At 45.3% G+C, this 15,082-nt stretch overlaps 1 protein-coding gene across 2 annotated transcripts in view; it reads right to left on the bottom strand.

Annotated features, from left to right (window-relative positions):
• Positions 1 to 4,127: 4,127 nt before the first annotated feature.
• Nup205 (nuclear pore complex protein Nup205) overlaps positions 4,128 to 15,082 on the bottom strand; it is a 32,767-nt gene continuing 21,812 nt past the window's right edge. Inside the window, exons 26-31 of one of the 2 annotated variants that reach the window (XM_089733457.1) lie at positions 14,718 to 14,855; positions 14,209 to 14,422; positions 8,720 to 8,957; positions 7,201 to 7,395; positions 4,956 to 5,077; positions 4,128 to 4,309 (exon numbers count right to left, since the gene is read on the bottom strand). In XM_089733457.1, coding sequence (XP_089589583.1) covers positions 4,259 to 4,309; positions 4,956 to 5,077; positions 7,201 to 7,395; positions 8,720 to 8,957; positions 14,209 to 14,422; positions 14,718 to 14,855 — 958 coding nt within the window. In that variant the 3' untranslated portion in view covers positions 4,128 to 4,258. The remainder of the gene's footprint in view (positions 4,310 to 4,955; positions 5,078 to 7,200; positions 7,396 to 8,719; positions 8,958 to 14,208; positions 14,423 to 14,717; positions 14,856 to 15,082) is intronic. The other variant, XM_089733456.1, reaches the window with a different exon arrangement.

The raw sequence follows: 15,082 nt of genomic DNA, 5'->3' as shown, positions 1-15,082 counted from the left end.
AAAAAAGAAATTTTAATTAGGTACTAAATATTATTACTAAATTTTTTCTCTTTATATTTCTATATTTTTACTCACTTATACTCCTTAACTCAAACATTATACAGTTGCTAGACGCTCTAGAATGATTCGGTGACTTCCTGCACCGGATCGAAGCCGAGCCGACGGCAGAGTGCCACGATTGTGGTTGCGACTTGAACACGGCGGAGCTTACGCTCGTCGCCTGCCCCGCATGGGAGGGGTGGCGCCGTGTCCTCGTCGCAAAAATAGGAAACGACTTGTCGTTGCCGAGTGTTGTTGCATCGATGCTCGGCGACGACGAGTCGTGGAAGGCGATGCTCGACTTCTGCGAGTGCACCATCTCGCAGAAAGAAGCAGCGGGGCGCGTGAGAGACGCACAAGCCCTGGTCCTCTAAGTGTTTCGGGTCCCCCTCACATGTCGGCCTAGGGACCGGTGAGGGGGGCCTAAGAAGACGACGTACAAGCTGCTCTGCCCGTGTTTTACGCAAGAACATCCGGGTGATGGAAGGCCAGCTATCCTCGACCCACGCTGGTTCAGACCCAGCGGGGTATTCCGTAGGATAACCCACCCTAACGGCACAATCTAGGCAAGCCTTGACCGAGAGGGCTGGTGGTCGTGGCGCCGACGACCACCGGTCTGGCGTCCCGAGGGGGAGGGCGATTGGGAGAGATGTGCTCCGCACTAAGCTTCGCACTTTGCCCCCTTTGCTTTTTCATGAGTTCTGTCTTATGCGAGGTTCGGACGTGGATTGTTTGTAGAGCTACAGGTTTTTAGTCGGTTCGACTCCGACATTCCCTGCCCGCCATCCACAGTGGAGGGCAGAAATCTGGTGATTTCCTCGACTAATGTTGATCGACGATTAGTCCAAAGGGTAGGCTCTGCGATATCTACCTGTCTTGTTTAAGACGTTTTAGCTGTAGGTAAGTAGATTATACAAAGCTTCATGAGCTGACGGCGACCTGCTTCAAGCAGTTCATATAACGCGTATTTAAACACCCTAAAGCCTGTACAATGGCCTGCTTAATGACGATAAGGTCGATGTTTGGATTTCATTAAGCAGTCTACAGTAATAACATGCCAATCACGTGACTATGCCGGGACCTCTAAGTCCTAGAGTACCTAACTTTTCATATATTTTCAGGCATATTTAACAAACGACACTATTTTATGTAGGTATTAGGATATCTATCACCTCTGGGTGAGGAGCGACCTTCTCACAGCCATCTCCAGCTACCCAGGAAAACTAAACTTACCTTAAATATGGACATGCGATAGCGCTTAGGTAAGGCCACGGAATGAATTTCCTTCCTGATAGCAGGCCGCAGTAAAAATGTTATCTGCAAACGCACTGTGGATGAGCTCGACTGTTTCTGGTAATCTAAATGAACTCTGCTCCGATGACGGATGGTACAATTGTAATTAGGGAATTATAGCGGGATTGTCTTATTTACTTTGAGCACTTCCAACGGAACGCAAAACGGAATACCGCCAGAATCAGTCTCCGCGTACTACGAAACGTCCTAAACGATCCGCGAGATCTGGGTTACCCACGAACGGTCGCGTGTACAGCAGCGCACCCCAAAGGGTCGCGGGGTCGTGGGGTCACATTGGGGTCGAAACGAAAACTATATTGGTAATGAGGGAAACAGTGAGAAGCGAGTAAGTTTCGTAAGTTCCTGATTTGTAATTATATCTCATCAAAACACTCAGCTCCGTGAAACAAGCACAAGTATCACACTAAAGCCGTTAAGGGAGTCGTTGGAAAGGTGGAAAGATGAGACTTTATTGAAATAGGTAAAAAAGTAATTTTAATTCTGTTCTATTTTGTTTTTTTTTTATAATTATAGTGTTAAAACACGTTATTTAAGTAAATATGATGGCTATATCGATACATATAAATAAAATTGGAGTGTCTGTTTGTAATATTGAAATTTACTACATGGATATGAATATATATACGGTACATACACCAAAATAATTTTTTTTACAATTTGTCTGTCTGTCTGTTTGTTCCGGCTAATCTCTGGAACGGCTGGACCGATTTTGACGGGACTTTCACTGACAGGTAGCTGATGATATAAGGAGTAACTTAGGCTACTTTTTTAGCATCGCGGGACTCAGATACCAATTATAAAATTTAATGTTTCCGAAGCGAAGCGAGGGTGGGTTGCTAGTAGTGAATAAAATCAATGTGTGGAAAATGATAAAAATTAGGATTTTTACTTAGCTTGATAGCGTATAATTATCATGGCGCAACATTGCCCGCATTGGCAGTGAACGTGTTAAGCTTCTATCATAAGATATTCATATTCTTATCTGTGTGATGAAAAGACAATTACAGAGTTTAATTCGTAAATATAAAAAAAAAATCTATACACTCAAGTTGCGATTGTATACCTAATTTATTTCATACTTTTTTTTAGTTTTTTTTTTAACTTCGGTAAAGGGATTATACTGAATTATTTTTAGTTGAATTAGTTGAATTATTTTTAAGGATAGTATTAGATCAAAAAGGAAATCATTTCATTCAATCAGCAGCAACTATCGACACCACCTTGTAGCTCCGACCATCCAAAAAGTTAACAATCAATTGACATGTTTAATTTTTTTTTTATTGCCGTATAGGCAGACGAGCATACGGCCCCCCTGATGGCGAGTGGTTACCGTCGCTCATGGACGTCAGCAATGCCAGGGTCAGAGCCAAGCCGCTGCCTACCGCTTAATACTCTCCACAAGCCTCGTTTGAAGAAGTACATGTCATAGCGCTCTGGAAACACCGTGGAGGGGAGCTTATACCATAGCGGGATGATACGTGACAAAAAAGATCTCTGGAAACGCACTGTGGATGAACGTAGTGGCTCCAGGTAGTATGGATGAACTCTACTCCGGTGGCGGGCGGTGCGATGGTAAAAACGAGATGTCGGTATCATCTCGAACAATTCCTCAGAGCACTCCCCATGGAACATACGGTACAAAATACAGAGGGAACCGAAGTCCCTCCGCAGACCCAGAGGTTCCAAACGATCCGAGAGAATGGGATTATCGACAATCTGAACGGCCCTCCTCAGGAGTCAAATGGAAGAAACTGGTATTTGGGAGCCCAGAGACGGGAGCAGTCCTCCAAGCGAGGCCGGACTTGTGCTTTATGAAGCAAAAGCCTTTGTGAAGTACCGCTTCGCTCTGTTGAGGACCCCCAGCATTTTGGACGCCAACTTGGCTTTGCCTTCCAAATGACTCCGAAACTGGACATCGCTCGAAATGTCGACCCCAAGTATACTCTTGGAAGGTTGTACCTAAATTAAAAAACGTGCCAACCCTGACTTTTATGAAATTTACACAATACCAACACAATATAAATAAAAATGCAGATTAAAACAGTCCGTGACGCATTGTCTTATTATAAAGCAATCTATTAAATAAAACTAGTACAGAGTAGACTTGGTTTTTGTAATGGAAGTATGTACAATCTGTATCAGCTCTTTTAAACCTTTTTATTTTGATTTTTTGGCGGAAACGTGGGAAGTGAAGTTGTATGATTTGTTTTATTTTGTTTATTTAGTGTTTCTTCAGGTTTAAATGTGTAATAATGGTTTATTAACTGTTTAATATCTGTGAAAGTGTACAAATGTGGGAAAATGGAACAGAGTCGCTGGACGTAACTTCGTGGGATCCTACAAAAAGTCCACTGAAAAAGTCTCAGTAAATGACCACCATTTTACTTTATCTCAGTAAAATGGTGGTCATCATTTCATCCCATATCATCTCATTTCATTTAATTTCATCCCAGCTGATTAATGGCTCAAATTAATCATCTTCATTTCATTTCATTTCACTCCATATTATTATCATTTTTCATAAAACTAAAAATATAAATTAAAATAAGACGGCCTAAAGGTCTAAGTTGCCAGGTCAAACAAATACCTTTTTATTTCATTAAACTCAGTATCGATCACAATATTTTTTTAAGAGTTCCCGTATCCGCATTGTGACAGTATAGGACGATTAAAATAAATTATTGAGAAGAAAATATACCTATTGCATGCGTAGAAGAGATCCTAGATACGATGGGACAAGGAAAATCAGCGCTCGTAAATAAAAACAAAACAAGTACGTACAAAAATTAATTTATTGATCGTAGATACAAATCTTCTTTTGGCGCGGCCTCACAGCGGCCTCACAGCGGCGAGAACTGCACCATGCTCTTGATGTCCTTCACCAGCACCTCCAAGAAGTTCCTGTTCATCGCCGGCTGGTTCTGCGACACGGGGGGCAACGTGCTACGTGCGGTCCCTACGGGGTCTCGCACGAGTAGCAGCCGTTGTACTATAGAACTGAGACTTCGATCTGTCTCGTGGTGGATGGCGGCATTGTTGATGTCTATGGGCTCCGATAACTTAACACCGGGTAGATCGTGAGCTAGTCCACCATCTGAGCAATAAAAATCGTTCAGTTCAGTTCTCGATTGTTTATTGCTTAGGTAGGTGAACGAGCTCACAGCCCACCTGGTGTTAAGTGGTTACTGGAGCCCATAGACATCTACAGCGTAAATGTGCCATCTACCTTGAGATATAAGTTCTGAGCTCTCAAGTATAGTTACAGCGGCTGCCCCATCCTTCGAACCGAAACCCATTACTGCTTCACGGCAGAAATAGGCGGGGCGGTGGTACCTACCCGCGCGGACTCACAAGAGGTCCTACCACCAGTGATTACGCAAATTATAATTTTGCGGGTTTGATTTTTATTACACGATGTTATTCCTTCACCGTGGAAGTCAATCGTGAACATTTGTTGAGTACGTATTTCCTTAGAAAAATTGGTACCCGCCTGCGGGATTCGAACACCGGTGCATCGCTACATACGAATGTACCGGACGTCTTATCCTTTAGGCCACGAGGTACTCGATGAAGTAATATATATGAGGAGTGTCGCGGCTCACCTTGGCGACGTCGAGCAGCTGGTCCGTGAACCTGTCGTTGAAGACGGCGACCAGCTCCTTCTTGAGCTCGGGCAGCTCGGCGCCGCCCGCCCCGCGCCGCGCCGCCGCCGCCTCCAGCCGCTCTGTGGGACGACGCAACGCTCACTATTTTAAATACAAACTATTCGTAAAACGCTTTTATTTTACCTACTGATAGCCTTGAGGGACTATTTCAGCGTAACCCTAACTACACTCGGGTGCAATGAAATCGCACATCTGTACATTTTTTGAAAAATATTATTTACTTCTTTTAATTTAAAAAAATACATATATTTTTTAACATAGGGTTAAAGGTTAGTTCAATACCTATTCAATGATACGATATAAGTGGAGATAAGATAAGATTACTTTCTTGAGGAAAATAAAATACAACAACAATTTAATCTTTATTACAAAATGATTACTCAACTAAACCATTTAAAATTTGGGGATTAATAAAAAAGAAAACACAAAAAATACTGAAAAATCATTTATTGGTAACAAGTATTGCCCCCTCTTGCCCGAATTACAGCTTCACACCGATTCCCCATCGACTCTATCAAGTTTCTGACAAAGTCTTGTGGCATGGCGTCCCATTCCTCTTTGAGCGCATTTTGTAGCTCCTGGAGATTAGCTGGAGCACTATTTCGACCTCTAATTTTTCTTTTTAATTCATCCCACAAGTGTTCAATCACTCCATGGCCACTCCATCACGGGTACATTTACTTCTTGTAAGTATTGTCTCACTATCGCAGCGGTATGAGGTCTTACATTGTCATGCATAAAAAGGAAGTTACTTCCAATTAAACGGCCAAATGGTACGACATGTTCTTGTAGAACTTCCTCTATGTATCGTTGAGATGTTAGACCTCTTGTTTGTCGCCTAATATTGGCCCCAACGATGAAGACAAGCTCTGTTTTTCGTTCGAGTGAGATACCTCCCCAGAACATACACGAACCACCGCCGCATGCTACACGTTCTGTGATGCAACATTGGGAAAATCGCTCTGAGCGCCTTCTGTAGACCCTTCCACGTCCATCATTATCATGAAGACACATTCTGGACTCGTCTGAGAACAGGACTGCTTTCCACTGGTCGGCTGTCCAGTTGACGTGTTCTTGTGCAAATCGAAAACGAGCCCGGCGGTGAGCTGGCGTCAATTTAGGACCATTTGCTGGCCTATGCGCAGTCAAACTACCTTCGGCAAGTCTCCTTCTGACTGTCCACCTGCTGACAACCACTTCACGCACCTGTTGAAGCTGCTGTGCAAGTTCAACGGCAGTCAAACGACGATTTCGCAACGCTGTCGTTACAAGAAATCTGTTGTCGCGCTGTGTTGTAGCTCTTGCTCGACCAGATCCTCGTCGCCTTTCAAAGCCACCAGTCTCCCGATAGCGCTGGTACACACGACGAACTGAATATCGGCTGATATTCAGTTGTCGAGCTACAGCACTCTGATTCTGGCCAGCTTCAATTAGAGCGACGACTTGAGCGGCTTTTTCCGGAGTAGTATCCATCTTTTTCAGACAAATGCAATTGGAGTCACTAGAGGTCTTATCAGGTTAAGCGTTGGCTTGCAACTGATGACGTTTTACACAAAACATGCCTTTTTATACCTGCAGTTGGTCTTGCAAACTGCAGTGAGTTGAGGGAGCAATTTTTGGAGTTTGCTGTTGTCGTTTTGTTTCAGCAGGCAGGTAAACTTATCATGTCTTATGTGGTATCATTGAATAGGTATTGAACTATCCTTTAACCTTATGTTAAAAAATATATGTATTTTTTTTAAATAAAAAGAAGTCAATAATATTTTTCAAAAAATTTACAGATGTGCGATTTCATTGCACCTGAGTGTAGTAGGTGAGGTCACGGGTCTCAAACCTGAAGACGTTGCTAACACGAATCCTAACAAGAGCCGTGCTTCGCAGAATCTACCACCGAATCGGTAACGCGACCCACTGAGAACATCCGGCGAGAAACTCGGTGGGCTGTGTCTATGGGGGTAAAACGCTTTTAATAACGATTCCCCCTGTGTCCGAGAGGCCCGTAACGCTGCACAGTCCACGAAGCTGTAGAGCTGAACAACGGCGCGGCAATCACCAACATCTTTAATGAGCTGTGACGTCACTAGATAGTAAACCAACTCTTATTCTATTCACTCGCGTTCACCCGATATTCAGTTACGATCGCAATCCCTTGCTCCAGCCGCCTTGCGTGCTATTAACGTACCGAGCGCGTGTTCGGGCACCGCCAGCCGCAGGTAGACGAGCGCGTGGGCCCACAGCAGGTGCAGGGCCGCCTCCACCAGCACGCGCGCCGCCGCGCCCTCCGCCGCACGCCGCACCGCCCGCGCCCGCGCCGCCCGCCCCGCGCCCGCCCGCGCCGCGCGCGCCGAGCTCTCGCCGGGGACCAGCTTCTGCATCTCTGCGCACGCGACACATGTGTACAGCTCTCTGACGAACTCGAATAATCACTTAGAGACGTACATATCACCTTTTCACTTTAAAAGTGTAGAATTTCCAAAAATATTCGAAATTGAGTTAATATGCCGAAACATTTGGTATCACCAGTATTTTTCTCATAAATACTGTGAAAAGAGCGTAGTTTAGTTTAGTTTTTTTTTTAGTTTACTTATGTTTTGACTACTATTAATAAAATTAATACATAATTTTATTTTACTTTAAAAGACAGATAATGTAACGTAAAAAATAAACAATGAATGTTGCAAAGATGATTAATATTAAAAATATTACATGTTAAACCTTTAAAACACTCTCCTGTAAAGTTAGTAAGTTTTGAAATTATATAGTTTTAATGCGAAAAGACGATATGTTGGCACAACAGAATTCATCACCATTTGAAAATGTATAATTTCATAATTATTATTCGAAAAGTAATTTGAGACAGACTTCAAAATTGAAATGTTTCATTTAAAATTAATTAGGAAAAGATATAAATCGTAGTTATAGAATGATATTTCTTTTAGTAATTCAAACAGGAATGTCTGTGTGGACGAATGCAGCTTGCGTTTCTTCTTCTTCAACTAATTCACATATTATACGTAAGACCAAATATGTTATAGTAATCGGCACGAGTCTTGAGCTCCCGGCAAAAGGGGGGGGGCGTCTGCGCATCGTGTACTTAATATCCCTCCCTTAACTCGTTCTCCCAAACAGACCGAAAAATGGACTTCAGAGCTCAAAGCTCATGCCGATTATTATACACAGAACAAAATATAACTTAAATAAATATAATACTAGGGGATCGCTCGTATAAAATAATTCAATTACTTGACCTTCATTACGATATAATAAAGGTCAAGTAATTGTTTCTATTATTTGTTATATTATTATGCTTTGCTAGTTGGCTATTGATTTACCTTGTAGTATATTTATTTACTACTTATAAATAAATAATTTACTGTTACTCTTAGTCTACTTTACTGGTGGTAGGAACTCCAGTGAGTCCGCGCGGGTAGGTACCACCACCCTGCCTATTTCTGCCGTGAAGCAGTAATGCCTTTCGGTTTGAAGGGTGGGGCAGCCCTTGTTACTAACTATACTTGAGACCTTAGAACTTATATCCCAAGGTGGGTGGGGCATTTACGTCGTAGATGTCTATGGGCTCCAGTAACCACTTAACATCAGGTGGGCTGTGAGCTCGTCCACACATCTAACCAATAAAAATAAATATATAAAAAATGAACTCGGTGGACAACCAGTACAATAATGCATTAAGTTGCACTGACCGTCCAGCGTCATCGTGGGCAGCGCGTGCAGCTGGTGGTGCGCGGTGGCCAGCAGCTTGTCGTGGTGCTGCACGCGCGCCACGCCCAGCTGCAGCAGCCGCAGCAGGCAGCCGCACGCCGCCACGCCGCCCCACGGCTCCGCGCCCGCCCACGGCGCCGCCGCCCCCCACGCCGCCGCCTCGCGCCCCGCGTCCAGCGACATCATGTTGCGCCCGTACGTCAGCAGGTTGCACACGATCTGACGCAGACACAAGCGACGTCTCACAAACAGTCAAACAACACACACAAGAAACGTCAAGAATAAAGGAATAAATATTAAATTTATAATATATATGCTTTTGTGCGACATTAAGCACATTTGACGACAACTAACAAACATGATAAGATTTGATAAGAATCTGAATTTCGCTACAAGATTTTGAAAGATTTTGAAATAACGAAATGGCAAGGGCTTCAACTGAGTTGGATATTTTTACTTGTAGATTAGTTACGTTTATAAAAATCATCAAGGACATCCTCCACGTTAGTAATAGGTTAGTAGTGTAATTGTTTAATTTTATATTGTAAATAAAATTATTTCCTTACATTATAAGTTAAATTAGTTTTCGTTGTCGTGTTATTTTGTTGTAAGGAACGTTGTTGTACAAATTCAGCACTATGACTTGTTTTGTCGTGCGCACATAACTTATGTTGCAAGCCAGATTTTGTTTCTTTTTATTTGTGTTTTTATGTATCTTTTTAGCTTGTAATGTGTATTGTGAGCCTAACAAATAAATAAAAGTAACCTTCTAAATCCAACACGTGCAAAATAATTCAGGTCATTAAATAGTTAAGGTAAGTCCAGATGCTATTTCGACTGTACGAATAACGCCATCTGTCGTTAAATGTATGGTCGTTGTAGACGGTGACTGTTCTGATACCATGACCATTAACGCTGGCGTTCCACAAGGTTCGGTGCTCTGCCCCACCCTTTTCATCCTGTATATCAATGACATGCTGTCTATTGATGGCATGCATTGTTATGCGGATGACAGCACAGGAGATGCGCGATATATCGGTCATCAGAGTCTCTCTCGGAGCGTGGTGCAAGAGAGACGATCAAAACTTGTGTCTGAAGTGGAGAACTCTCTGGGGCGAGTCTCCAAATGGAGTGAATTGAACTTGGTTCAATTCAACCCGTTAAAGACACAAGTTTGCACGTTCACTGCGAAGAAGGACCCCTTTGTCATGGCGCCGCAATTCCAAGGAGTATCCCTGCAACCTTCCGAGAGTATTGGGATACTTGGGGTCGACATTTCGAGCGATGTCCAGTTTCGGAGTCATTTGGAAGGCAAAGCCAAGTTGGCGTCCAAAATGCTGGGAGTCCTCAACAGAGCGAAGCGGTACTTCACGCCTGGACAAAGGCTTTTGCTTTATAAATCGCAAGTCCGGCCTCGCGTGGAGTACTGCTCCCATCTCTGGGCTCCCAAATACCCTATCCTATCCTATCAGCCCATGGATGTCCACTGCTAGACATAGGCCTCCCCCAAGCCTCGCCACAAAGACCGGTCCTGCGCTGCCTGCATCCAGCGGATCCCCGCGAACCTCAATAGGTCGTCGGCCCACCTTGTGGGAGGCCTACCCACGCTACGTCTCCCAGTACGCGGTCGCCACTCAAGAACCTTCTGGCCCCAACGGCCATCTGTTCCGCGAGCAATGTGTCCTGCCCACTGCCACTTCAGTGTCGCAATCCTTTGGGCTATGTCGGTTACCATGGTTTTCCTGCGAATCTCCTCATTTCTGATTTGGTCTCGCAGGGAAACTCCGAGCATAGCCCTCTCCATTGCTCTTTGGGTGACCTTGAGCCTTCTCATAAGGCCCATTGTGAGCGACCACGTCTCAGTGCCATATGTCATCACTGGCAACACACACTGGTCAAAGACTTTCGTCTTGAGACACTATGGTATTTGTGATGAGAAGATTTTACGTAGCTTTCCGAACGCTGCCCATCCGAGCTGGATTCGACGGTTGACCTCTTTTTCGAAGTTGGACTTATCTAGCTGGACAGTGTGTCCCAGGTAAATATATTCGTCAACAACTTCGAGCGTAGAGCCTCCGATCTTTACTGGAGTGGGCGCTACATGAGCATTCAACATAATTTTTGTTTTTTCCTTGTTCATATTTAGACCCACTCGGATAGAAGCCCTACTGAGGTCTTTGAGCATTGTACTGAGGTCCTCCATGGTCTCGGCCATAATCACAATATCATCGACGAACCGAAGGTGAGTTATGTACTCGCCGTTTATGTTGATGCCTAGTCCTTTCCAGTCCAGAACTTTTAAAACATCTTCCAGCGCAGCGGTAAATAGTTTCGGAGAAATAACATCTCCTTGCCTCACGCCCCGCTGCAGAAGGATAGGTTCCGAAGCCCGGTCCTGTACTCGGACTGACATAGTAGCGTTTTCATACAAACACCTCAACACTTCGATATACCGATAATCAATTTGGCACCGTTGGAGAGACTGTAACACGGCCCAGGTTTCAATCGAATCAAAGGCTTTCTCGTAGTCCACAAATGCTAAGCAAAGCGGCAGGTTATATTCCTCGGTCTTTTGTACAATCTGCCGCAACGTATGAATGTGGTCTACGGTACTATAGCCTTTTCGGAAACCGGCTTGTTCGGGTGGCTGGAAGTCATCAAACCTGCGCGCGAGACGGTTCGTAATAACTCTCGAGAACAACTTATAGACATGACTCAGAAGTGAAATGGGTCTATAATTCTTCAAACGAGTATTGTCACCCTTTTTGAAGAACAGTACCACCACACTTCTGGTCCATGCCAGGGGCACATTCCCATCGAGAATGACGGAATTAAATAAATTTTGAAGGGCCCAAAGGACTGGTTTTCCACCCGCCTTCAGAAGTTCGACAGTAATTCCATCCTCGCCCGGTGCCTTGTTGTCCTTAAGTTGCTTGAGAGCCATTCTAATCTCGCACAGGCTGACGTCGGGGATATCTTCGGTATAGTGTCGGACTAATCTAGCTCTTGGATCCTTTGCTAGATATTCCACGGGTTGTCGAGTAGATGTGTATAGCTGTCCATAGAACTTCGCGACCTCTCTCAAAAGCTCAGGCTTGGACGAAATGATCCTGCCATCATCGGTCTTCAGTCTTGTCAACTGGCTTTTCCCAAGAGACAAATCTCTCGCGAACACTTTGGAGCCTTTGTTTCGTTCTATAGCCTCTTTAATACGCTCAGTATTAAAACGGCGTAGATCAAATTTAAGAGACTTTGAGATATGTCTGTTGAGAGACCGATATTTAAACGAATCTCTGAAGACTGCAAAATCATTCCGCGACGTTCTTCCATGAGTTTGAGAGTAGGGTCTGAGAGTTTTTTGGTTCTGTTTGTACGACGGGCTCCAAAAAACTTGGAACCAATCGTATGGACAGCATTCACAAACCCGTCATTGTAATCGTCCACGGAGCCTCCTAGGCAATCGAAGCGGTTTGGAAGTTCGAGCTGAAAGTGCCCAGAACTTTGGATCTGAGCTGGTGCTGAACGGAGCGTAGACCTTATCAGTCGGAATCTCTCAAGCTTAATATTGAGGTTCAATGTGCCTCTTACCAACCGATGATCACTTCCTGTTTTAACCATATTGATCACAGACTCGTCACAGAGACATCATTGAATATTTGCCTTTTTGTCGACATAATGAAATCTATCTCATTTTTGATGGCACCATTGGGGCTCATCCAGGTCCACTTCCTGTGATTCCGTTTTTGGAAGAAAGAGTTCATCATAAATAATTCTTCTTTCTCCATGAAACCGGCAAGTAAGTTTCCCCGGTGATTTCGATTCCCAAATCCAAATGGTCCCACTCGCAGCTCCCCCTCGGACCGTTTACCCAGTCTGGCGTTGAAATCCCCCATGACAATGGTGATGTGAGTTGTAAAGCTATGCATGGCTCTGGAAATGTCCTCATACATAGTAAACCTGTATGATCTTCAACGAATACTTTTTGGTGATTCTGAGTACAAGGTACGCCACCCTGGTTGACACACTCTCGATTTTGAGTACATTATTCACAAGGGACTTGTGGACGAAAAATCCGACACCGCCTTGAGACAGATGATCACCTTCCCGAAAATAGAGCAAGTTACCGGACCTCAGAGTTATCGTGTCCTCTCCCTCTCTTCGGACTTCAGATAAGCCCACAATGTCCCACCGTAACCTGCTCAATTCTTCCTCGAGTTCCACAATCTGCTCATCGGTCCGCAGTGTTCGCACGTTGTATGTTGCCAGGTCCAGTCGTCGTTTTTTATGGTAGCCGGATCTCTGCCGGAGATTCTTAGCACCCCCTGCCCCGCCGTTACCTTGACCGCTACCGTAGCCAGGAATAGCGGAGCTGCCGGGGACTGGGGGCCAGTTTTTATTTGTGTCAGCCATGTTGGAGGGGGGTTGCCATAATCGCCACGCTTGGCATGCGGGTTGGCGATCGCAGTGTGCTGTTATGATACTCGGAGAACGCTGCTGCCCATTCTCTGGATAATCCCTTAGTCGCCTCTTACGACACCCACGGGAGGAGAAGGGGAGGTGTTATTCTTTTTTCGAGGCCGACACCACACGGCCAGGCCCAAATACCAGCTTCTTCCATTTGACTCCATACAGAGGAGGACCGTTCGGATTGTCGATAATCCCATTCTCACGGATCGTTTGGAACCTCTGGGTCTGCGGAGGGACTTCGGTTCCCTCTGTATTTTGTATCGTAAGTTTTTTTTTTTTTATTGCCTAGGTGTGTGAACGAGCTCACAGCCCACCTGGTGTTAAGTGGTTACTGGAACCCATAGACCTCTACAATGTAAATGCGACACACACCTTGAGATATAAGTTCTAAGGTCTCAGTATAGTTACAACGGCTGCCCCGCCCTTCAAACTGAAACGCATTACTGCTTCACGGCAGAAATAGGCGGGGCGGTGGTACCTACCCGTGCAGACTCACAAGAGGTCCTACCACCAGTGTAGTGTTCCATGGGGAGTGCTCTGAGGAATTGTTCGAGATGATACCGGCATCTCGTTTTTACCATCGCACCGCCCACCACCGGAGTAGAGTTCATCCATACTACCTGGAGCCACTACGTTCATCCACAGTGCATTTCCAGAGGTCTTTTTTGCTACGTACCATCCGGCTATGGAATGAGCTCCCCTCCATGGGGTTTCCCGAGCGCTATGACATGTCCTTCTTCAAACGAGGCTTATGGAGAGTATTAAGCGGTAGGCAGCGGCTTGGCTCTGCCCCTGGCATTGCTGAAGTCCATGGGCGACGGTAACCACTCACCATCAGGTGGGCCGTATGCTCGTCTGCCTACAAGGGCAATAAAAAAAATAAAAAAAAGATGTAGCAATAACGGATATCGAAATAACTGGAACATCTCTTGAATGTTAGGGAACGTTACTAACTACATTTCATATCACATTCTCTAATGTTATTATTAACTTATCATCACACCTTGTAGTACAGCAGGTTCGCCTGCGAGTCGTCATCGTCGTCCGGTCGGAGCTGGTGAGTGTGGAAGCGCGTGAGGAGCTGCAGCATGAGGGGGCGCAGCGCGGCCGCCGCCGGGAGCTGCTCCAGCAGGTCACGGGACGACGCCCGGGACACCACTGACGTCACCGCCTCCACCTCCACCAGCAGCCCGGGGGACGAGCTCGGGTGAGCAGCTCTGCAATACAATCATCTCAACAATAGTATTATTGCTTCTTTCGATATATATGCGCTGGTCCGATCAGATTAAGACGACTTTGGAATCCAGCATCAATGTCGCTTTCCACTGCGCGGAGGACAGGAGTGAATGGAGGAACAACAAAAGTGCTCAGTAAAGGTCACGACCCTCAGAACTGAGGCATACGACGCACGGAGGGATATATAATTCTACTCGAACCTGTGTTGACAAGAAAAGTATTGTATTTAGCGTGTGGAGACATTGCTCCTGGAGCAGGACAAACGGATTGCGGTACCTCAGCACGAGCTCAACGGTGTTGCGGTGCGCCAGCAGCGCGTGCATGACGAGCACGACGCAGCTGTGGTTGCGGGCGCCGAGCGCGCTCAGCAGCGCGGAGCTCAGCGACAGCGCCGGAACTAGCATCTGGCGGAACCTGGCGAACGACACCGCTCTCAGTGCACCAATAGGCATGTTTGTCTCCCAGCAGAAGAAAGCGGGGCAGTGAACTCTGACGTAATGAGTCGTTCGTCTATTCCCTACTAGATGGCGTTATTGTTCGCTCTAGTGGTTATGGCTACTGGATATCCCCGAGATGACTCTCTTTACTTCTCTGTGCAATTCTAATAATGTTTCATTTCAATTTACTTTAAATATAAAATA

Source organism: Bombyx mandarina, chromosome 15 (assembly GCF_030267445.1).
Source record: "Bombyx mandarina strain Sakado chromosome 15, ASM3026744v2".
NCBI classification, from domain to species: domain Eukaryota; kingdom Metazoa; phylum Arthropoda; class Insecta; order Lepidoptera; family Bombycidae; genus Bombyx; species Bombyx mandarina.
This window is presented reverse-complemented; position numbering and strand designations above follow the sequence as displayed.